General features: G+C 23.0%; 4 protein-coding genes across 6 annotated transcripts; 2 read left to right on the plus strand and 2 right to left on the minus strand.

The window, feature by feature from the left end:
• Positions 1 to 3,133: 3,133 nt before the first annotated feature.
• On the minus strand, positions 3,134 to 6,707 carry LOC100578329 (fatty acyl-CoA reductase wat). Its single transcript, XM_026444402.1, has 9 exons — positions 6,601 to 6,707; positions 6,002 to 6,175; positions 5,157 to 5,250; positions 4,848 to 5,093; positions 4,624 to 4,769; positions 4,228 to 4,527; positions 3,718 to 3,999; positions 3,360 to 3,617; positions 3,134 to 3,276 (listed from the first exon to the last, which is right to left on the minus strand). Exons 2-9 carry the CDS (start codon positions 6,160 to 6,162, stop codon positions 3,168 to 3,170), a joined length of 1,596 nt encoding a protein of 531 aa, XP_026300187.1. The 5' UTR covers positions 6,163 to 6,175; positions 6,601 to 6,707; the 3' UTR covers positions 3,134 to 3,167.
• A 1,445-nt stretch (positions 6,708 to 8,152) lies between these two features.
• On the minus strand, positions 8,153 to 23,382 carry LOC724959 (WASH complex subunit 2). Its single transcript, XM_026444454.1, has 23 exons — positions 23,196 to 23,382; positions 23,033 to 23,091; positions 22,832 to 22,953; positions 22,583 to 22,759; positions 22,391 to 22,498; positions 22,143 to 22,317; positions 21,900 to 22,058; positions 21,712 to 21,820; positions 21,522 to 21,612; positions 21,200 to 21,436; positions 20,984 to 21,120; positions 15,345 to 15,383; positions 15,128 to 15,256; positions 14,849 to 15,037; positions 14,618 to 14,775; positions 14,156 to 14,519; positions 13,925 to 14,054; positions 13,633 to 13,818; positions 13,266 to 13,564; positions 12,872 to 13,173; positions 10,003 to 11,453; positions 9,789 to 9,913; positions 8,153 to 9,704 (listed from the first exon to the last, which is right to left on the minus strand). The coding sequence occupies exons 1-23, from the start codon at positions 23,256 to 23,258 to the stop codon at positions 8,232 to 8,234; spliced, it is 6,282 nt and encodes a 2,093-aa protein (XP_026300239.1). The 5' UTR covers positions 23,259 to 23,382; the 3' UTR covers positions 8,153 to 8,231.
• On the plus strand, positions 16,029 to 18,508 carry LOC724913 (YY1-associated factor 2). Of its 3 annotated transcripts, none has more exons than XR_003305834.1 (5): positions 16,029 to 16,515; positions 16,759 to 17,233; positions 17,400 to 17,793; positions 17,862 to 18,027; positions 18,108 to 18,508. XR_003305834.1 is itself a non-coding variant. In XM_026444194.1 (3 exons), exons 2-3 carry the CDS (start codon positions 17,057 to 17,059, stop codon positions 17,736 to 17,738), a joined length of 516 nt encoding a protein of 171 aa, XP_026299979.1. In that variant the 5' UTR covers positions 16,029 to 16,515; positions 16,759 to 17,056; the 3' UTR covers positions 17,739 to 18,077. The 3 variants fall into 3 exon arrangements, 1 of the variants encoding a protein (XP_026299979.1); XR_003305835.1 differs by having other exon boundaries at positions 16,030 to 16,515; positions 17,400 to 17,760; positions 18,108 to 18,507; XM_026444194.1 differs by lacking the exon at positions 18,108 to 18,508 and having other exon boundaries at positions 17,400 to 18,077.
• LOC724802 (protein Asterix) lies at positions 23,329 to 24,079 on the plus strand. The gene is made up of 2 exons (XM_006566930.2): positions 23,329 to 23,546; positions 23,721 to 24,079. The coding sequence occupies exon 2, from the start codon at positions 23,730 to 23,732 to the stop codon at positions 24,057 to 24,059; it is 330 nt and encodes a 109-aa protein (XP_006566993.1). The 5' UTR covers positions 23,329 to 23,546; positions 23,721 to 23,729; the 3' UTR covers positions 24,060 to 24,079.
• The last annotated feature ends 354 nt before the right edge of the window (positions 24,080 to 24,433 follow it).

The raw sequence follows: 24,433 nt of genomic DNA on the forward strand, positions 1-24,433 counted from the left end.
TTTGGAACGATTATGTTCCATCTTCACAGTGCAAGTGTATTCCAAGATATAATCGATTTAATTTGAGCAATCAAATTTTGTTTCGTTTGCAAATTAATTGATACAATAAACAATGAATATAAAATATTCTTTATAATTTTGTAATATATTTATTTCAACGAGTGATCGTTTTTTCGTAAGTTTGCTTCGTTTATTTTGTACCATGTCATAAATGATCACCAAATGTCAATCATATTCGTAAAATCATCCGATGGTTATTATTAAAATGCTGTTTCGAAAAATTGTATATATTATTATATTATTTATCCACCATCTCTTTTATTTATCATTAATAATATTGCTTTTTGCGTTCAATATAATTTATCTCGTAAGTGTATTTGACAACAAAAATGGTTCGATATTTCATTCGAGATACTTTACAACAAAAGAGCATGATAGTAAATATTTAAATCCACTATCCATATATTTCCATTAAATTTCATATTTGGACGGTTGTATTTAAAATACGTGATGTAAATCACAAAATCTTAATAATCATATATTATAATGTGTCTCGATCTCAATCTGTGCACGATGATTAACAAAAATGCTATTGATTTTTTTTTTTTTTTTTATCACAAATATACACGTACCATGGATTATTGAAATAATACACTTTGTTCGACACTTATTTATCCGAAATCGTGTTTGACTCCATCATCTGAACATGTATCGATCGATCGAGTAATAAACTGTAACGATGTATCCTTCGAACATCGATAAAAACAAATAGGTGGATAATACGAGCGGTGAGTAAAATAAATTTTCTATTCAATTCGTTTCATTTCTTAATTTTTCTTCGGAATCTGCGTTGTCAGATGTTCGCGAAATAGTTAGTTATTTTCATCACTAAATCACGACGCGAAAGGCGATCAAGTTGCGCGAACGTTTGGGAAGATAACGCATAAAACGAATGGACGGAGCCGCTGCTGGCCGACTGCCGACGGTCGAACACGCTCGGATCCCAACGATCAGCTGATCGGCACGCGCGCTACTATGGTAACCAACGTCAGCGGGCTCCGGTAGGGTTGCATGCGCGACTTTTGGAGGGCGCCCCATACGCCAGCGCCCAGACCTGATAACGTGTAAGTGCGTCGTTGAAATCGTGCGTGCGTGCGCACACACGTGGTTAAAAGGTTACGTGCGCGGTATGCGATATGTCCGTAGATGACAAAAACAAAACGATGATGAAATCCGATAGAAACGAATATCGAAGGAAAACAAATATCTTTCGTCTTCTCTGTTTCTTTATTTCCTTTTATTATTTTTCTTGTTCTTTCTATCTCGCGATCGAACGCGGCACGCAATGTCACTAACAAACCTGAAGTCTCCGACTGTGTGAAGTCGCAATAGATGACTGAAAATACTGTGCGACTCGTCACAAGATCGATGACGGTGACCGTATCTGACAGAAAGAAAAATCACGAGGTAATCGTGGCGCGAACGACAACGTACGCCATCCGCTCGTGTCGGCAGTCGGGCGTGCACTGCCTTCCTGAGTTGTCGGTTGGTTCTCGATCCTCGACTCTGTTCGCTCGAGTCGTTTGCCTGCTCGCGCGGCCTCCATCCCCGTATCACACTACGGTCCGATGCTCGATGTACGATGATGGCGCACAACTTTACTCGCTTCTTTCGTCGACCTATAGCTAGCCCTTCGACCTATAGTTAATGTAGGAATAATTTTTATTTAATTTTAATCATACTATTATTACTTCGGTATTGATCAATTATGAATTGATAGAAAATTTATCATATTTTAAATCTTATCAATTTTAGATAAAATGATTAAATATTAATATTATTATTTTGTAAAAAAATATACATATTTTTTCTAATTTAATTTTTATCCGATTCAAATTTACAAAAAATATTTAGAAAAAACTGCAATTTAATAAAATATAAATAACATTTTTCAAATAAGAAATGTAGAATTATATGTTTTATATATGAGAGAAATAAGATAAATAATAAGTATAGTATATTTAAATATATATTTAAATAATATTAAATTGAAAGTGACAAAAAAAAATTAAATAATTAATAATTTCATTAGCGCTTATAATTATAATAAATCAATAGATTTGTACATAATTGGTGGTAATATATACACTCTAATAAGAATTTCAATTGTATCTATTAATAACATATGAATTTCATTTTCATGACTAAAATTTCAATTTTAATATGAAATACATTGATGTATCAATAATACAAGTTTCAATTTGATATATAAATTTTACAAATATTCAGTAAATATTTAAATTTTTAATTTGTTTATTAAAATAAAATAAAATGAAATAATTAAAATAATATTTAAAGTCTTTTTTAATAAATTTATTTAATAATATTATAGATATTTCATATAAAATTGTACATATAATTGACACTGTAATCAATAATTTAAAATAGCATGCACAATAATATATGACACATATAATAATTGATATATAACATATATGATATATAAATAAATTATACAAAAAAGTTTTTAAAAAATTATAATATAATTTATATTATATTTACAATTTTATATTTACAATTTTATTTTATTTAAAATAATGATATAAACAAATTAATAATTGAAAATCGATAGATTTTCGATAGACTGAATCTAAGTTGATTAAATATTTATTAAACTATAAAAATTGTAAAATAAAATATTAAAAAGAAATCGTAAATATGAAATTACAAAAATAATAAAAATAAATCATAAATAACTTGGGAAATTTCTGTATTTTTATAATTTCAAATCATAAACATGTGTATATTCATTATGAATATATGTGTATATTCATAATTTTACATAATTTTCAGCTTAATTCTAATAATAAATTATAAATAAAATAATATTAATATTTTTTTTATAAAATATGAACATATAAATATTTTCTTATTTACAAATTTGAAAATTTGTAAATAAACGTTAAAGCTTTAGCAACTTCATTTCAAAAATAATCATGGTGATGACATCTATTATTCTTATAATGAAACAAATTTGATAATATCATCACAATGGCGACATCTATTATCATTTTAATGAAAATTTCAATTGTTTCTAATAAGTATATGTAATAAGAAAATTATTTTGACTGTGTTTTATGTAAAAATAATGACCTTATTGATAAATATTAATGTGATAAAGGACAAAAAGACCAAAAAAAATTTATAAATGAAAACACAATCCATAAAAATAATAGTGTTATTGCCAAATTAAATGTATAGTATGCAATACGTAACCTGCAACATTGAAAAAAAATATATTTTATCAATCATATTTTATCAATAATAGTAAGTTTAACAAAATTTAAAATCAAATATACTTTTGAAATTTTCTTTTTGCAGCATCTATTGTATCCATTGAATCATTTAATATGTAATAACGAAGACCTCTCACTCCTTGATAAAAATATTCATTCCAATCTAGCATTTCTATATTGAAGCAAAAAATTTCTCGATCTGTAGAATTCATTTTTTGCCAAAGATTTATAACATTTTTATTTTGAAATTTCCAATCATTTATTGAAAAATAATGTATTAAATTGCTAAATTTATGTATTTTTTTGTATGCATCTAATAATCTGAAAATATATATTTAACTATTATTATTAATTAATACACAATTATAGCATATTATAATATTTACTATCAAAGTTTATACTTTTTATATGAGATACATACATAGGTTTCCGACCAATGAGATAAATTACTATGTCAATAATAAGTGCTGGTATTATATGAAAAATCAAAGCATAAATTTTATGCATAAATAAATATCTGTTCAATGTAAGACTATAATATGAAACACATTTTTCACTAGGTATTTCCAATCCATAAATTTCATTTATTTTCATTAATTCAGCCCATGAAATTCGATTTTGACAAGAAGATACACAATTATAAATTGGTATTCTTTCTTCGTCAGAAAGATTAAGAACTTGATCTGGTTTTATTGCAAGTTTTCTGTGAAATTAAATAATAATGAAACTTATATTAAAGTTTATACTTTTACTATACTTCATATAATTCTTTATTAATTCAAATGTCAATCAATTTGATTCATATTTATATTATAATTTTTTTTTTAATTGATAGATTGTTAATTTTTTTTTCATTTTATAAAATAATATTATATGATAATTAAAATTCATTTAATTTTATAATTAATAAGAAATTATAATTAAAGTTTACCTATTAACTGTATCCCAAGCAGAACAAATAATATTAGAAATAACATAATCTGCTGGTATAACTTCAGCTACATTCTCTGCTTTACAAGGTAATGTATGTAATAAACCTATTGCACTTCCTATTATTACACCTGTAACTCCATATATATTGTTTATCCATCCAGAAACTGGCTCATTAAAAGTTGATGTAACAATACTAGGCCGTACAATACAAATTGGAAGATTACCACTATATTTCAATATCATATTTTCTCCTAATGCCTTAGAATAAATATATGTATTTGGCCAATTATCAAGTAATCTATAAAAAGTAAAAAAAATATGAAATTTTTTTATAATTATTTTTATATATAAAAAAAAAAATAAAAATTTTTAATATAATTAGAACAATACATACATGGGTGTAATTTGTTCAAGTTTTTTATCATCAAATATATCTAATAATTCTAAGGCTTTATCTGCATCTATAGTATTTTTATAGTGTTTCTCATCAATAATATTTTCCGTACAAGGTGCAAATGCAGTAGATACATGCACGAAAACCTGTAAATAAAATATTTTTTCAACTATTATTTATATAATAAAATAAGTATCTCAAATAACGAAAAATAATGAATATACTTTGAAATTTGGAAGTTTTTGTGCAAATTTCAATAAAAATTTTGTACTTTTAACATTAATATTTATTGCAGTACGAAGTTTTTCTTCGAATCGGACAGTTGCAGCCACATGAAAAATAATGTTTACATTCATTAAAAGATTTTTATCTTCCGATGACAATCCATAATCATCTTTTGTTGCATCACCTTCCAACATTACGATTTTTTCCAAAAAATTTGTTTGCTTATATCTTAACTTGTCATATATCTAAAAAAAATAATTTAAAATTTATTGTCAACTAGTTATTGTCAAAGTTCTTATTTTACTTACTACATTTTCAAAAATTTTATGAAATCGTTCCAAAGCAGTTTTCCCTTTTTTCGATCTTATTATTACATATATTTTTGCAATATCCGGACAATTTCTATAATAAAATATAAATATAATATAAATATTCTATAAATATATTTAGAATAACTTATTATGAAATATAATAGTTTATTATATGAAACAATTTTATTTACATGATAATATATAGATAATATATATTAAATTATAGCATTTACTACAACAATGTAATAAGTATTATAAATATTACTAGAAAAATTAATTTTATATAATTAACTGTATTTATAATTTATATATATATGTATGATATTAAATGATAAATAATTTATTATATATAAAATAAAATATTTTATTCGTATTTTACAATTTTTTCTCATTTTAATCTATTTTAATTCATCTTTTTAGATTTCAATTTCTAAAAATTGAATTCAAAATAATATGAAATAATTGAATTCAAAAACTGCTTGTTATTTTTATACATTGTATTACAATACATATATATATATATATATATATATATATATATATATATATATATATATATATTTAAATTAAAATCTTTATATTTTTGAATTAATGTGAATTATTTTGAAACAGTTCTAAATGATTCTTTAGAAATTGATAACAATACTTTAAAACATATAATTTTTAAAATTATCCAAATATAAATTAAGCAATGTAAATGACTAATTTTATATTTTTGATTATTTTAAATAAAAATAAGTATATTAATAAATTTAAAAATCATCACTAATACTTTCATTTAAATATTAAAAAATTTAAATATTCAAAAAATTATTTAAATTTAATTATTAATAATATAATACCTGAGTAATTTTTCAATGAGTAAACTTCCCAGAAATCCTGTTCCTCCTGTTATCAAAATATTAGTGTGAGCAAAAAATGGAGCTATTTCACTTTTTTCATTTTTTGTTGGTTCAGTAAAATCTGTAATATCTTTTATATATTCGTTGCTTGTTAAAGACATCTTGATGATTTATCTGTTAAAATTCATATAATATATAATAATATGTAATTGAGTATAATAACTATTCGAATATAAAATGTAATATAAATATCTATAAAATAATATATCAATAATTATATTATATATTTTGTTTTATTAAATATATTTTTTTATTTATTATCAAAAAGTTATGAACAATAATAAAAATATATATACATAAAATTTTAAATAATTATCAATTATAATCATAATTTTAAAACAAAAAGTATCTACTATTTTTCAATTTATATATTATATTTATATAAATAGTATATTATCTTTTAATTAGGCAAAATAATCAAATATTATTTAAATTATAATTTTACTATTTGAATTCACATTGTTAATTTTGTCAATTTTAATAATAAAAAAGATATCAATTTTAATAAGAAAAATATAATATTATTCCAATATATTTACCACAAATATAATACTTTAACTAATATGAACGAGGTGAATTCGACGAGATATGAATTTCAACTGCATATTCTAACTCTCTTGAGTGACTTTAAACATATAAAGATATACATTTCGCTAAATGACACATATAAAAGAAATGATTTGATAATGATATGCAAATGAAAAAAACATCGCTCAACTTCTTAGATTACAATAGCCGAATAAAAATTATATATACAGTCATGGTGATGTCATATGATTATATCGAAGAAGTAAAATTAAAAGAAAATGAATAATAACAAAAAATATAATTTAATATTGTTAAATAATATCTTTCGTAATTAATATTCAAGAGAAGATAAATTTTCTTTGAAATTCTAACTTTCTTTTTTTTGTTTCTAATAAAAAGATTCAAAAGATTTATATTTTTTTTGAAAAAGCAAACACAAATTGAAAATTGATATTTTGTTAATTTTTAATTTCTTTTTATATAAGATTAATTTTTCCATAAATTTGATAAATTTTAATAATAGTATTATTTTTATATCATTTTCTTTTTATATTTTATATTTCTTATTAATTTTTTATAATATTAGTAAAGATAATTTTATTACTTTCTTTTAATCAAATAATTTTTCTTAATATAAAAATATTTGAGAACAAATAAGATAATTATAATAACTATAATACTAACTATAATAACTATAAAATTTGACTATAGCAACTATATTAATTAAAAGAAATTTAATGACTTTTCAAAAAATAAGCGATCATTATAATATGTATTTATTCATAAATACAACATTCATAATACCGGATGTACCTTTGAACCGGATATATTTGATCTTACTTAATGAAGTTGAATTGTTGAATGTTTATTGATTTAAATTCGATTGGATTGTATTTAAATAAGTTATAATATAATTTTTAAAATAAAAAATAAAATTTTTATATACAATTCAAATTATATTTATTTTATTTATTTATTTTTACTAATACATGCTTTATAGAGAATGCAATATATACATTATCGCAAATACTATTTTATTATCAACAAATGAAATATATATATATATATATATAACACACTATATATATAAATATTACAGAAAATATATTTATCATACGTAATAAAGTTTGCAATTATTTGCAAATTAATTATGCAAAAGAAGTGTGAAACAATATAATAATTAATCGAACATTAATCATTATTTTGTGTATATATTTTGTTATTCGTTGTATTCGATACTTAAAATATTTCTATTTTATGATTTTAATATTTTTACAATTTCTATTTCAAACAACCAAATTAAAAAAATATTTGCAGAAATATAAGTTAAAAATCATAATATATTTTGTAATTTTTTCCATATAAAAAATAAATAAAAACAAATACGTATATAATTGTATACAATTAAATTTTTTTATCATTTTTGCAATAATTATCATTTTTAACGCGCAGCGTTATAATTTTATGATATTTTATACATATTTAATTTATCCACTTGATTTTCAATTATAAATGACAATTTAGGATATAATACATAATTCCAATTCTAATACATTTTAATTTATAAATTTTCAAATAAATTTGTAAAATGTATATATTAAACAAATATAAATAATATATATTATTTCAAAATAAAATATGTTTAATCATCTAACAAAACGCTCAAAGGATCCTCTCTAATTTTTTCAGCTGTTTTTTTCAAATCTCTTGTTATTGTTTTTTTAACAGTTGATCGGATCTCCGTTGATTTAATCGATTCGCCCGTAAGTTTTTTACCAAATATATTATCATCGTCGTCATCATCATCAGAAAGAAATAGAGATTTCGATGTGCCAGCAATTTTCTTCGAAACAGATATTTTGGTTAAAATATCGTCTTCTCCGCTTGACTGACCTGCAAAAATGTCCGTAATATGTGAAGTCTTCACAGGTTCGGTAATGCTTGTATATATATCATTTTTCTTTGATTGTTCTTGAATACTTTCAGAATCTAATTTGTCAAGTGGCTCAGAAAATAAATTTGTATCAGTATTATCATCATCAAATATATTTATTTTCTTTCCAGACTGTTCCACAGAATGTTTTCTTTCAGATTCAGTATCTATCGATTTCTTTACAGCAGAACCAAATAAGCTATTATCTTCATCTTCTTCATCGAACAAATTAATTTTCGTATCCTTTAAAGTTTTTTTTACAGATTTAGTTAAAGTTGTCGAAAACAGATCATTTTCTGTATCATCGGTAAATAAACCCAAGATTGGTTTTTTTGCAGTTTGTTCTTCAATTAATTTTTTGGTACCACTAGAGAACAAACTATCATCTTCAGAAAATAATAAATTCTTTCCCTTTTCGGGAGATGGTGTTTTCGTGACGAAAGCAAATAACTGACTGGGATCTTTCAGCGGATCGTGACTATCATCTCGCAATGGATCAATCATTTCTTTTGATTCATTTTCAACTTTAGCATTCTCTGATTTGGATTCCTTTTTATTTAAGTGTGAAATTATGGGATTAATATTAGAAGTGGTACCAGATGCAAATAATGTGCTACTTTGTTCCATCTCTTCTACAGTTTTTCTTGTTTCTGTTTCTGTTTCTACATCGTCTATTTGTTTAATATGTGTATCTTTCAATACTTTGAAGGTAACAGGTGGCTTTTTAGAAACAACTTTTTCAACCGGAGAGAGAATAGGTGCTCTACCAAACAGCATATCTTCTTTCTGTGGGTCTTCTGGTAAATCTGGTAGCACATCAAATAAGTCTTCTTCGTCTGTAGATGGAGATAATAAAGTATTTTTGTTAGCACTCATTGAACTTTCCTTGCTTATACTACCAAGTTCAGACTTATCGTCCGCAGATAAGAAGATGTTACTTTCAGGAGTTCGATAAAAATTATCATTGTTTGAATGATCAAAAATGGTGGTAGCGGGATGTGCGGCACTATTTGTAGAAATCTCTTTATTGAAAGTATTTGGCGATTGATTAATCTGACCCTCATCTTGTGAATTAGTTTCAAGAGCATCTACGGTATCAAAATCGATTCCGCTTTGCCTGATGGCAGATTTTCGTGCATGTCTACTTTGTGGTCGACGTTTCGCTTGTATTCTAACTCGTGTCTGAAAAATCATAAAAAATTGAATAATCAATAGAATTGTTTTTTTTTTTTTCAAAACATGTATTACATTTCGATAATATTTTACCTTCGAAGCAGTAATAGACAACGTTTCTACTTGCACTGGCTCATCAAAACTAATAGCATTTTCTACATTACTTTCATCTGAAATTGTCGATTGCTGAGATTGCTTCTGAGTAGTAATACTATCTTCTGCAAAATTAATCAATTTAATCAAATTAATTATTAAATGCAAAATATAAAAAAATTGAATATATATATAAACAATATGTATATATTACCTGATGCACTTAATGGCGAGTTATGACCTTGTGTACTAACACATCCGCCATCATCACTATCTCTATCTCCTGCATTATCTTCTTCGTCCGTTTTATCTTTGCTTTTTCGCCATACTGGTGGTGTATCCATGGGTGAAATCATTTTCAAATCCCCCATTTTTCCCATTAAGTTTTTTATTTTACCAGAAACTATTCGTTTTGTTTGATTATTTTTATCAGGCGATGATGATGCGGCAGTTGTTTGTATATCTAAAGATTTTGGAGGACTCATTTTTAATTCGTTTTCAATATTTTGTACAGGTTCGCCTTCTTGAGAATTACTAATTGGATGTAGATCTTTTTCTATATCTTTGGGCATGATAACAGAAACATTTGATTCTTCTTCAGGTTTTACAGAGATATCAGAATTATTTGATACTTTAACATCCTTAGCAGAATCTTCTTTAATATTTTTTGTTATCTCTAAAGTTTTATGTTCATCCTCTTTTGTTTTTTCTGTTATTACATTTTTAGTACTGAATAAATCATCATAGTCATCATCCTCAAAAATCAATCCATGTGATCCAATAGTAGTAGAAAATAATCCATTGCTCGAAAGAATATCACTACTCTTATTATCACTCTTTCCAACTTTCTGATCCACAATATCTATTCCGGATGTAGCCATTTCTGGTGGTTCTTTATCATTCTCTTTCTTTTTATCAATCGGTTTTTTTATGGAAAATAAATCATCTTCATAATCGTCATTAAAAATATCAGATTTATTTATAATTTCACTTTTAATAGATTTCACACTTTTAGTTGAGAATAAATCGCTATCTTCTATATCATTATCAAACAAGCTGATTTCCTTCGATTTAGCAACATTCTGATTTTTTTCCAACCCGTTATTTTTCGTTATTGTATCTCGAATACTATTTGCGAACAAATCATCATCAGGAATGCTCAAAAACTTTTTATTAGAAGCATTATTTTCCTCTTTGGGTTTTGCTATTATACCAAATATATCGACATCTGGCGAATCCTTATTATCGAATATATTGATTTCTTCATCAAAAAGACCTCTTCGTTGTGTCGACTTGATCTTGTCGGAATACTGAGATGTGGTTAATAAGTCGCTACTTCTTTGTGACCTTGAACCCGAACTGGTTGTCGAAAATAATTCATCACCAGAATCGGAATCGTCAAATAACGAAGGTATTTTCGATTTCGGCAGTTTTGAATCTGCTTTTGGTAGCGGAGGTGGACCAAACAAATCCTCATTTTCGAACACATCGTCCTGTCGTATAGACGATATATCCTCGATAGACTCCACCTGAGGATTATTCGTCGTATTTGAGATCGAAGTCACAGGATTATGTGTACGTGCAGTGAAGAGACTATCACTAGTGATTCGTTCCCGATAAATTTCTTCTGATTTTAAACGCGTTGACGACATTCGAGGCTCAATACTGTAACAAAAGTTAGAATAAGAATATGTAATACCATATTAAAGCAAAGTGTGCTAATGAATTTTTATCCATTCTTTTCTACTTCTTTTTTGTTCATTTTGATTTTAAAAATGGTTTGTTTCCTATATCTCATTTAATATAATCATTTTTTTTCTTTTTGTGTTAAGAAACACAATTTATTCATAGCGAAAATAAAAATTTCGCTCTCAAAAATATATTTTTAAATTATGAAAAAAAAGAAAGATAAAAAAAATTTACTACATATTTCGTGTTAATAAAATACATGGATACAATGTAATCAATAAAGAAATATTTAAATAAAATTTTACAATATATAATAAAATTATTAATAACTTGCATCACAAAACAAACATGTACAATAACTTTCACTTAATGTGATAATTTATAATATGATAAATGATTAAATTTCTATTGAGCATATAATAAGAGAAAATAATAAGAAAAAATAATAAGAGAAAATATTCCATGATATTAATATGTAAAATTTAATTCTAAAAATCAATTTTCAAGAAAATTTAAAAACTTCTACAAATTTAATATATTTTTATGAATAGAAAATTGCAAACAAAAGAACAGAGATCTTTCAATAAGCAACTAAATGATTTCATTTTAAATTATTTAAAAATTATTTTTATATAATAATTTAAAAAAATATTAATGATTTAAAATATATAAATTATATCATATGTACATAACATTATTCTCTATTTTCTTATAATAAAAGATACAAATTGTCTAATATTTTAACGCAACAAAAGAAAATATAAAAATATATAAATATTTAAATATATTCAAATAATAATATTATGTAGAAATTATTAATAGAGTGTTATTTATAAAGTAATGATAAAAATATTAAGAATAATATTAAGTACAAATAATAGACTATGAACGGCGATATATATATTACTTACTTGATTATAATTGAAAATAAATATAATTAAAGAAAATGTTGTATGCAGAATATATGCATACAACATATTAGTTAGAAATGAGATACAAGCAAACTAAAGGAACTCGCCTTGAGTTCGCGCATGTACTTGATATAATCATTGCAATGTAATGAGGGATGACTAATGTTTGGATCATCAATTCAATGATACACAACATACACATTCGTTTTTTGTGCAGAACAAACACAAAAATAAAAAGAGAAATAATATAAATTTTATAAAATAAAATTTATCAAATATAATTAAACAAAACAATAATATTAATTTTTAGTAAATAATTGTATTGTATTGTATATTGTATTGTATAATTGTATTGTATATTATTTATTGTATTAATAAATAAATATATATATATATATATATATATATATATATATATATATATATATATATATTTATTAATTCACCTAATCTTACCTAATAGTAGTAATAATTGATACTTACTCAATGCTTGAACCACCTGTGTTATTAATACTTGGTGGATAAATCGATATTCCGCTACTGTAGTCATTAAACATGGCTGAATTTTCTACATTATTCACAATAAAATCATTAATATTATCGTTCGAAACAGTATTCCGTGAATGATTATGTACTGATTCGTTGCTAATATTATTTTCATAATTTGCGGATGTATTACTTCCAGAAGATCCAGATGAATGATTTCGCAGTATTCTATTTGATAACTTATTCTCAACATTTGAAGTTAAACTATTTCCAGATATTGATATTCCTTCCATTGATTTCTAAAATATCGTAAAATATTAATTTTATAATTTCATTAAAAAATTTATAAATAAAATACATATTACTAATGATAATTATTTTGTGATCTTACTTTTTTATTTGGCTCTTGGTTTTTAGATGGTCCAAAGAGATCATCAATATCTTCATCATCGCTAAATAAATTATTAGTATTTACGGCAGTTTCCGGTGTACTTGTAGCCACATTACTAGTTACTCTTGGTGCAACAGTCTCTAAACATTTTTTTTGTATATTTTCTGTATTTAATTGATTATTATTATTATTAGAATGTTTATTTTTTGTAATTATTTTTGTTACATTTTTTGGTGAGAAAATATCATCAGGTTCAGTATCAGCAAAAAGATCATCAATTGCAGATTTAGGTTTTGTTGCTAAAAATATAGATTTTTCTTAAATATCTTAAAAGACAAAATATATAAATTACAAAAAAAAAACTTACAAATAGTACTAATAGGAGGTGGTACATCAATGCTAGCAGGTATAATATTTTTGCATGATTTAATATATCTTTCTTTTGATAAATTTTCAATAGATTGATCATTTAAATATCCTTTGTTTCCACTAAATATGATTCTAGATTTATCATTTAAAATGTTCTCATCTTCCTCTGGTGTAAATAAATCATCTAATAAAGAAAATAGATAGATAAAGATAAATTAGATAGATCAGATTAGATAGATAGATAGATAAAATATCAATAAAAGAAATATAAATTAAATTTATGCATTTACCTTTAAATCGATTTATTGATGCCTCATTTTTTTCATTTACAATACCTGGTTTTTGAGCTTGTCGAACTGTACCTAATCGTTTAGCTAATTCTTCTGCAAAATTTGGTGTTATATTGTTTGGTAATGATGTCTAAAATATAATATGAACAATTTAATTAAATTGTAACATTATAACATATACATAATATATGTATTAAAAAAAAGAAATAAATAAAAAAAAAAGAATGAAACCTTTGAAACATTATCATTAGGAGTAATTGATTCAGGAACAGAATCTATATTACTCTGACTAACTGCATCTATTTTTTCATTGCTTATATATGCTATATCATTTCTTTTACTATAATCTGATCCATTCAAAGAAGGTAATAATCCAACTATGTTAGTTTTTGGTGCAGTATTCATACTAAAATCTTTAAATGTTGTTGTGCCATCATCTTCATTTTCTGATTCTTCTTCTTCTTCATCTATTTGTTCAGATTCACTACTACTACTACTTTCTAAACCAATTTTATTTGAATTTTTCCATTTTTCAGAACCAATAACATAAGGCAAAGCTCTATCTTGATATGGATCATTTGGCCCCAATACAACACTGTAATTAAATTATAATTATAGTATAATTTGAGAAATTATTATAATGAATTTTATTATTATTTTATTATTATAATAATGAAAATTATATAAGTTTACCTTAATATTACTTTATTGTCTTCTTCTTCACTATCACTATCACTGTCAACAAATTCCATTTCCTTATATTTTTCATACATTATATTTAGGCCTTGTTTTACAGTTTCACTCACACTAGCTATAAGATCTGCATCTACAGAATCTTGATCTTTATATTGCTATAAATTTTAGTAAAATAATGATTAAAAGGAATTATAATAAGTTAAATCTTTAACTAAAATATTTAACTACCTCAATTGATGTTTCTATTTGTTCTCCAATCTCTATATTATCTTCTTGTACACGGCTCTCAATAAATTGAGTATTAGCTAAAGCTAAAGATGTATTAGTAACATTATCAATAAATATTGCTGTTTCATTTAGTTGAGTTGTTAATGAATCCAAAATTTCTTGTGTTTTACTTGCTCTTGATATTACATTCTAAAAATATCATTAATAAATGTAAATCTTTCATATATAATTTTAAATTATAAAAAAATTATGTAATAAAAGAATAAAATTAATTCATACATCAGAAAATTGTTGAAGATGTTTAAGAAGTCCTGCATCACCTGCTAGACTCCATTCTCTTCTTTTTTTTCGCATTTCTTCTGTAGTCCATGGATGATCCCATGATTTATCCATTCCATTTGATATGTCCTAATATATAATATTTTTATTATATGTATTTATTTAATACATATTTTACTAAATATTTATTAAATTTAACAGAAAGAAAGATTTATACCATATTAATTTCTTTCCATGTGGAACAAATAACAGTATTCTTTATTATTGTTTATATTTTTTAACCTTGAAACTTGTTTTAAATTTTTAAAATGATTAATAATTATCAACATACCATCTAGCTTAATTTAATATAATTATTACTTTTCTTCGTAAATACATTTACATATGTTGCATTATATTTTATCAAACTTAGTGAGGGGGAAAAAAACACCCATTTAACAGTTGGAATTATCAAGTATCGAATACTGTCACATCTATGGTATGATTTAATTCTTGTTTTAGAGAAAACTTTCAGGAATGTATGTAAGTGCATTAAACCAAACCTACGAGTATTTTTTTTACTTGTTATTATTAAAAGGATATTTATATATTATATAAAACTCTACAAAAATATTTTATATAATAAAAAATTAAAAATTTTTCATGTAAATATTTTTTTTTAATACATATTATTTGTTTTTAAAATTATAAATTATAATTTTATATTATCATTCAAAATAATATTTATATAATAATCTTTTATTATTATATTCTTTTTTGTATGATATAATTTAAAAATTTTATATAAATATAATAAAATATATTAATATATATTAAATTTTATGTAATAGAATAAATAGAAAGGGGTCTTTCTATTACGGTATACAATACTGGTATATACAATGTTGCCAAACCGAACAGTATTTTGGTCCGCATTCAACATTCCGCTGTTCGACCTATAGAGAAACAGTACTGTGGATTGTTTGTCAATATCTTGGAGTTAGTTGATTTTTACCAACATTTATATGTAAAGCAATTGTTTTACAATGACACAAAAAATTAAAAAAATATCCTGATTATAAACGTATCAGAGTGTTTTGTATATATATAAAAAACGTACTGATAAAATAATACTGACAAAAAGAACATCATATATGTAGTATAATGCTACTTTTATATGCAAGTGAGGAATTCCATCTGTTTCGTTAGAAAAAAGATTGTTTGAAATTTTTACATTATAAAAAATATTTAGACTTTTCATAATTAAGATTTTATTAATTATACATTATCATGGATATTTAATACAAATACCTGTTTTATAAGTGAAAAAGTAAAAATTTGTAATATAATAACAAAAAAAGACGGATAACCCTTATTATATAAAAAGTTCCATAAATTGGTACTTATCGGTAAGTAATTAAAAATATAATATTTTAGATTAATTTATAAAAAAAATTTTTTTAATTATAAATTAAATCGATTTAATTTTTTAAATAATATAATATACATATAATATACACGTATGCGCGTCTATATAAATGATACTATAAAATTATTTATTATGTGAAAAACAACAAATTCATAATATTTGTTAAATCTTAAAAAAAATCATTTGTAATATTATAATAAGAAATAAATTTTGTTTGTTTTAGATACATTTTTAAAGATGTACCTCAGAATGTCACAACAAAGAGATATAGATGGTTTATATAATAAAAATGAATACATCCGACAATTGTGTATCTTGTTTAGTTGATGCACAGAATATTCTCTTAGGCAATTGTCTATTTTCTTTATTGCATATCTTTATTCTTGCTCTTTTGGAGCAATCTCATTGTCATAAAGTATCCAGTGTTCATAAAATCACTTTTAATGAGGCTGAAAGCACGTATAGGAAGGCAAACTCTCTTTTGAGAAGTTACAGTGTTCTACAACTGACTTTCATGAACAATGAACCATTCGGGAAGTGGAAAACGTCAGGCGAAGGTTTTGGAAGAAAACTATTGGGACTGCAGTGTCTGCACGTATAGAAATACCGCAGAAGCATTTAAGTGCCTCATGTGTGACGTCCGTAAAGGAACTTCTACGCGGAAACCCCGCATTAATCCCCAACTTGTAGCACAACAGGTTATATTGTAATATAATATTAATAATATATATATATATTTTATATATATTAATTAATATATATATATAATTTTACTCTAATTTCTCTATTTATCATAAATGCAATAATGTATAAGATTATAATATATATTAAAAAATATAATTTTACTAATATTATTTTATATAGGTTGCACAGCAACAATACGTACCACTTTTAAAACCAGGAAAAAAGGAAGGTGGAAGTGGAGGTAGTACAACTAGTAGTGGTAAAGAAAAAGATCGTAAATTGGACAAACCAAGACGTAAAAATAGGCATCCACCCCGTCTCAAAAATATAGATCGTAGTACAGCCCAGACCAATGAAGTGACAGTAAATAATGTTACTGTCGTTATTACAGAATATAAGCCCAAAGTGAAAAAAAGTTCAGATCAATCTGGTTTATCTAGCAGTGCTTCTTCTGAAAATGGAAGTCAGCATGATTCTAATCAAGACTCTAGAAGTCTGGATATAGGAACAGATGCTTAGCTCAGTGCTATATCACATATGTGTATGAATTAATCTAATTAATATATTATATAATGTATGTCAGTCTTTATGGACTATGGTCCATTATGTAGACAAAAACAACCATTTGTCTATATGTTACAGGTTACATAACATTCAATGAGGTCAGATGTTTTATGCTATCAGTGGAATCATTGAATTATGTCTTCAATATAATCTAAGAAATATGTCATATAATGTTGCTACATACTGACATCAAAATTGTCTGTTTCAATGACAGTAATCTTGACATCTAAAAGCAACAGCAAAAGTTAGTTATATTTAAACTTATTTATTTTATAAATTTATAATATTCTAAATTGATATTTAATATCTAATTGAACATTTTAGATAATTTTATTTATGCAACTTTGGATATTACTTATTCTACTTAATATTATATATATTGACTGTAAAAATGCATTATATGCCTTAATATGGCAAATGGAATTTGATACATTCATTGTTGACATAACAATGTCCACGTGACTTTCATTGAATCTATAACACCACTGCCAGAAAGCATGTTGTAAGATTATTGTTAATTAGAATATTTTAACGAACTCATTTATGTATAATATGAGGTATTTAACTTGTTTATTTAATAATGACTATGAAAAAATTAAAAAACTGGCATTGGTACGTATATACCTTGATCCCATTCCAAAATTATCTATAAATTTGATCTGTTCCAAGCTTTATATTTTAATAGCAATTAATTTCACTAATGCAAAAATCTTTAATTTAAATATATCTATACATAAAAAATATACAATTAAATTACATAACATAGTACATAATATAAATTGAAATAGATATCACATGGTTCAATATTATATATTTTAGATAATATTTGAGTTTGTAACAAAGAATTTTATTAATTTTCATTGCTCACAATTTTTATTATGTTAAAACACAACAAATATAATTTTTATGTACTTCTTTATTGCCCACATTTTAATAGTTCTAGGATATATAGATCGAATATAATATTAATAGAAAATATTTGACCAATTTACTACGAAATATTAATTTGTTTCCATAGTAAAATTATAAAAATTGAAATATTAACTATAAAAGACTATTTTTCTTTTGAATTATTGATATTACAGCAGAGCATAAAAGCTACAAAGCTAGCTCATATTAGTAACTGCCCAATCACTTATAACTGTGATTTATAATTCTTTTTATATTTATTTTTACATATTTTATGTTACCAGGTAAGAAATAGCATTATCAAATTAACTCAGACAAAATTTATTATAACTACAAGGACCATAAACAATTTGATTATTTCATGTATGAAATATTAACATGCTATAAAATCAATTCTTTTTCAATTCATGTAAAATATTTGTATGCTAGTTAGATTGAAATATAAAATGTAATTTGTCATTGAAGTTAATATTCTTTATTATAAACATGAAAGTAAGTGATACTTTTACAACTATTTATACATACAATTATTCAAGTACCAAAAAAAAATTACATAATCATGCAATATTAAAATTTATAATATAAAATAATGAACTAACTACTACTTTTAGTTTTTTAAAAATCACCAATTTTATAAAATTTGTAAAATAAATATCAAATTTTTGTTAAATAGAAAGAAATTCTAATTTTTTATGTTCACAATTATATATTTGTGTAAAATATTTTAATTTTAATATTTAGATTAAAAATGAAGAAGTTGATAATATACCTTAAATTATATTATATTACATCAATATAATGTATTCTTAATCATTTTATTAAATAATCAATTTAATTAAATATATTTTATAATATTTATAATATATAATGTATAATTTGAAAATTTATATTTTCAAACATTGTTCATTGATTTAAAAACAAACAAATTTTAAATAATTTAATAATATTTCTTATATTTTTCTGATATTGATGCATATAAATCAATTTGTCTTAATCAATTGTCTTAAATGTGTAACAAATATGTTAAAATATAATTGGATTTATGTGCTGTAAATTATCAGAACAAAATTACTATGTTGTACAAATGTCAAATTGTAAAACTTTCGAAAAATACTGTTGAAATTAATATTATATTATTACAAGAAAAAATAAATTACATGTTTTAACAAGAAAACGTACAAATATTTATAGCCTTTTAAATATGTATCTGTTTTTCAAAATTTTATTTGTATAAAAAATATATACTACAAATTATGGTCTTGAATGTATATAAAAATACACGTGTATTAAAAATTTAAAAATTCTTAATATATATACACATTTTTCAAACTTAACATCCTAATATATTATAAAGCCGAGAATTTAATATCTATAATTTTAACTACATTAAGATTGAAACATATTATAGTTTTAAAAGAAAAATAATGAATATAAGTTCGATTAGTATCTTGTACTTCTATGGTATGAACAATATGAGATCAAATATAGACAAGTAAAAATAGTAAAAAAAAAAAGACAGAAATAGATTAAAATATAGAAAATATTGAATATCATCTTTAGAATGCCGCAAATGAAATACATATAGATAGAAAATATTAAAAGAAAGATAAAGATAGAATAAGATAGACTAAGAATTCAGGATCAATAATATCTTTTGAGTGTTTTTTAAATCAATTTTTAAAAACATATTTAAAAGATGGCGCTAATGATCAATTCTTATCCTATCTCTATTCTTTTTTTTATTGTATTTTTATTATATTATATTTATTACATTTTTTTTATTATATTATTTTTTTTTATATTTCATTCATTCTAAAAACAGCATTGATTTCAATATTTTTAATCTATTTCTGTCTTTATCTTATTATTTATTTTCTGGTCTATCTGCTTTGCAAAATTTATGCTTTCCACTATCTAATTAACTTTGTTTTCTAAAGTAAAAATACAAAAATATATATAAAATATATTATGTTATATAAAAGTATTATATAATATATATACATGTACACACAATATATATTTATAATAGAAATATACGAGTACTTATGCTGAAAATTATTTGTCGATTTTCAATTTCATTCATTATACATATACACGTGTATTTAAATATACATATAGATAAAATCCCTACTATGTATATATATATATATATATCATACAAATAAAAATCAAGCCAAATATTTTTGACTTGCATATTTATGAAATTATTATTATTTTAATCATTAACGAAATTTTTAATTTACTTACTTACTTTTTCTTAAAATATTTTTATTTCCTTTTTTTTTTTTTTAAGACATTTTATTTTCTGTATTTGTGTTTAAAATCATTGAATCCATATTTTCTGTCACATCCATTATTTCTTCTTTTATTTCTGTTTTTATATCATCAATGTTAATTTTTGGAATACGATTTTGAAATCTTTTATGTACTAAAAATAAAATAAAATTATATGTATATAATATATACATGTTTAGAAAAAAATTAGAATTATGTATATATTAACATACTTTCTGGTATTCTTAAAAGATCGAATATTTTTAAATTATGTGATTTATTATCACCACCAGCAGAAAACACAAAAGGTTCATCTGGATTTGATGCAAGACATAATAAACCACCAAGATTAGTTTTCTTTTCCCAAATAACACTTGGCTTTGTATCTTCAATAATATCCCATACTTTAATAATACCATCATTTGCTGAAGTAACAAGAAGCCCAGGGCATGATGAACTAAGTGATAAACCTATACAATAAAATTATAATAAATTTGATTATTATTTATATTTAATTCATATTATAATTTCATCAAATTCATATTTGAATTTCACCTGTGACTTCTTGAGTATGAGCTTCTATATTCCAAATTGGTTTATCTTTTCTGATATCTATATATTGTATATATCCATTAGAAGTACTAATCTAAATCAAAAATAAATAAAATAATTTCCATTACCATTTATATTTATAATATAAATTTTATTTAAATTATAAAAATTAATAAATTTATTATATACTTACTATGGAATAATTAGAATCAAAAGAATTCCATAATACTTTTTCTACTTCTCCTAATGCTTCCCATGATTTTATAATTGTTTCGTACCTACAGTCAAATAATCTCACTATCCTAAACAAAAAATTAAATATATAAATATTTTAAATATATTTATATTAAGAAAATTTTTATTAAAAATAAATAAACATACTTATCTGCACAACCTGTTAATAATTGATGAGTTTCTTTTGGATGCCATTTTAATGATTGAACTTTTTCATGAAAAGAAGTAAATTTATTAACAGGTTTTCCATTTTCTAAATCCCACAACAAAACTGATTGATCAACTGATCCACTAGCAAGAACATGTCTAAAAAAATATTTAAAAAATTGTCTTATTAATAAATACATAAAATTCTAACTAGAATTTTTTTAATTAATATTTTGTACTAACGTATAATTTTCATTCCATGCTAAATCTAATACAGCATCTTTATGTCCAATATGCTTTCGATTTTTTTTTTTATTTGCTTTGCAACCAAGTTTATAAATTGGTTCTAAACAATCTATCAAATCTAAATCCCATACTTCTATTATAGGAGTCATATTACCAATTGCACATAAATTACCTATAATAATTAATATAATATAATAAAAAAATATATAAATACAAAACTTATTCTTTAAATACATTATATATACTTGGTTTTGAATCTGAAGGATCAAAATTAAGCCATTCTATACATAATGGAAATGATGGTAATAATATATCATGATGACAATAAAATGAATCTTCAGGTCCATTATATACTAAAAAATATTTAAATTTATATGTTAAAAATCATTTATAAAAATTACTTTTTTTCATTAAAAAAGATAATATTTATTACAAACCAAATATCTCTAAAATGCTAGCATCTCCTTCAACATGTCCTACTAATATAAGATTGTCATCACATTTAATAATATCATCTTCTTTTTCTGAATCATCATCTTCTTTTGTTATAAAGGGATCTTTACCATTTTTTTCAATAATTGCAATATTATTAATATTACAATGTATAGCTCCTGCTGCATTAACATTAATATTATAAAGACTATAGAAATAATTATTAATATAATAAATAATATTTATTATCTTACATTCTTCATCATATTTATCAAAATCATATTCATCTATTTTGGATATATCAAGTTGAGAATCTATTTTATATTTTTCTTCTTTAATTTCATTATGTTCTTCATCTAAATCACTTTCAACATCTCTAAAGAAATATTTTTTTTTCAAATATAATTTTTTTTTTAAATTATCATTTAAAATTATATTATAACTTTAATACTTACTGTAATTCTGATTTAGTTTGTTTTATGATTTTCTCTAATTCATTTGGAGTTAATTCAACCTAAAAATTGATGAATAAAAGATTAAATATAAATAAAAGAAATAAATAAAAGAAATTTTATAAACTAGAAATATTTTTAATATTTTATATTAAAACTGATTAACCTTTACAGGATTTGTTGATGCAACACCTTTTTTTACCCAAGCTATACACGGTATTATATTCATTTTAAAATTATGTATTTTTTAACACTAATATTTATAATATAAATATTTATTTTTTTTTTTTTAATAGAAAATACTAAAGATAATAATACACGTGGTATACATTCTACGTTACACTGCACGTGGTAAAAATATCGATATATTACATTCGACTTTACGAATTTACGATTGTATGATATCTCTGACTCTGAAGTTAGAAACTTATAGTATAGTACATTTGGATGAAACGACATATTAATATTGTAAACAACTGTTTAATAGTTAAATAATAATTTATACTATTCTATACAGGCAAGTAAATATAATTACATTTTAAATTATTGTTTAATATCAATTTGTATTTATATGTATTATAACATATTATAATTTATTAACCTAAGATTAAGATTAAGATTTTAACATATTGCAATAATAATTAATATAATCGTTATAAATATAAAATAATAATTTATATATAAATTTCAGTTTTATAAAATGAATAGTTCATCAGATCCTAGGCGTCCAGAACGAGAAATTCGTTATAAACCTAATGTGTCAAGCAATCAAGCACAACCAGGCGACAACTCAACTCCAGATTATATGAATATATTAGGAATGATATTTAGTATGTGTGGTTTAATGATGAGATTAAAATGGTGTGCATGGGTTGCATTATATTGTTCATGTATTAGTTTTGCTAATTCTAAAGTGAGTGATGATACTAAACAAATTCTTAGTAGTTTTATGTTATCAATATCAGCTGTTGTAATGTCATACTTACAAAATCCACAACCCATGACTCCACCATGGGCATCTGCAATATAATAAAGGAATTTTTAAATTTCTATGAGTTTTTATGATCATTAATTATGTAATTAATTTTTGGAAAACATATATATATATATATATATGTATATGTTATAAATTTAATGCAATAGTTTTATCACTATGATTTAATGATTTTTCAACATAACAATATTATTCAAACTAAATAAATTAAAAAAAACAAGAAAAATAAAAAGAAAATTGAATCTATATTTTTATTTTTTGGAAATTTATATTTTAATACATTAAATGAAGTATTTTGTAATATATCACTTTTTTCTAATCATATTCTACAAATATGTCATTTATAATATTACTAATATATAATATTTATATGCTATATATAATATTTTCTATATATAAATATCTATTGT

The sequence above is a fragment of the Apis mellifera genome, linkage group LG12, assembly GCF_003254395.2.
Source record: "Apis mellifera strain DH4 linkage group LG12, Amel_HAv3.1, whole genome shotgun sequence".
Lineage (NCBI taxonomy): Eukaryota > Metazoa > Arthropoda > Insecta > Hymenoptera > Apidae > Apis > Apis mellifera.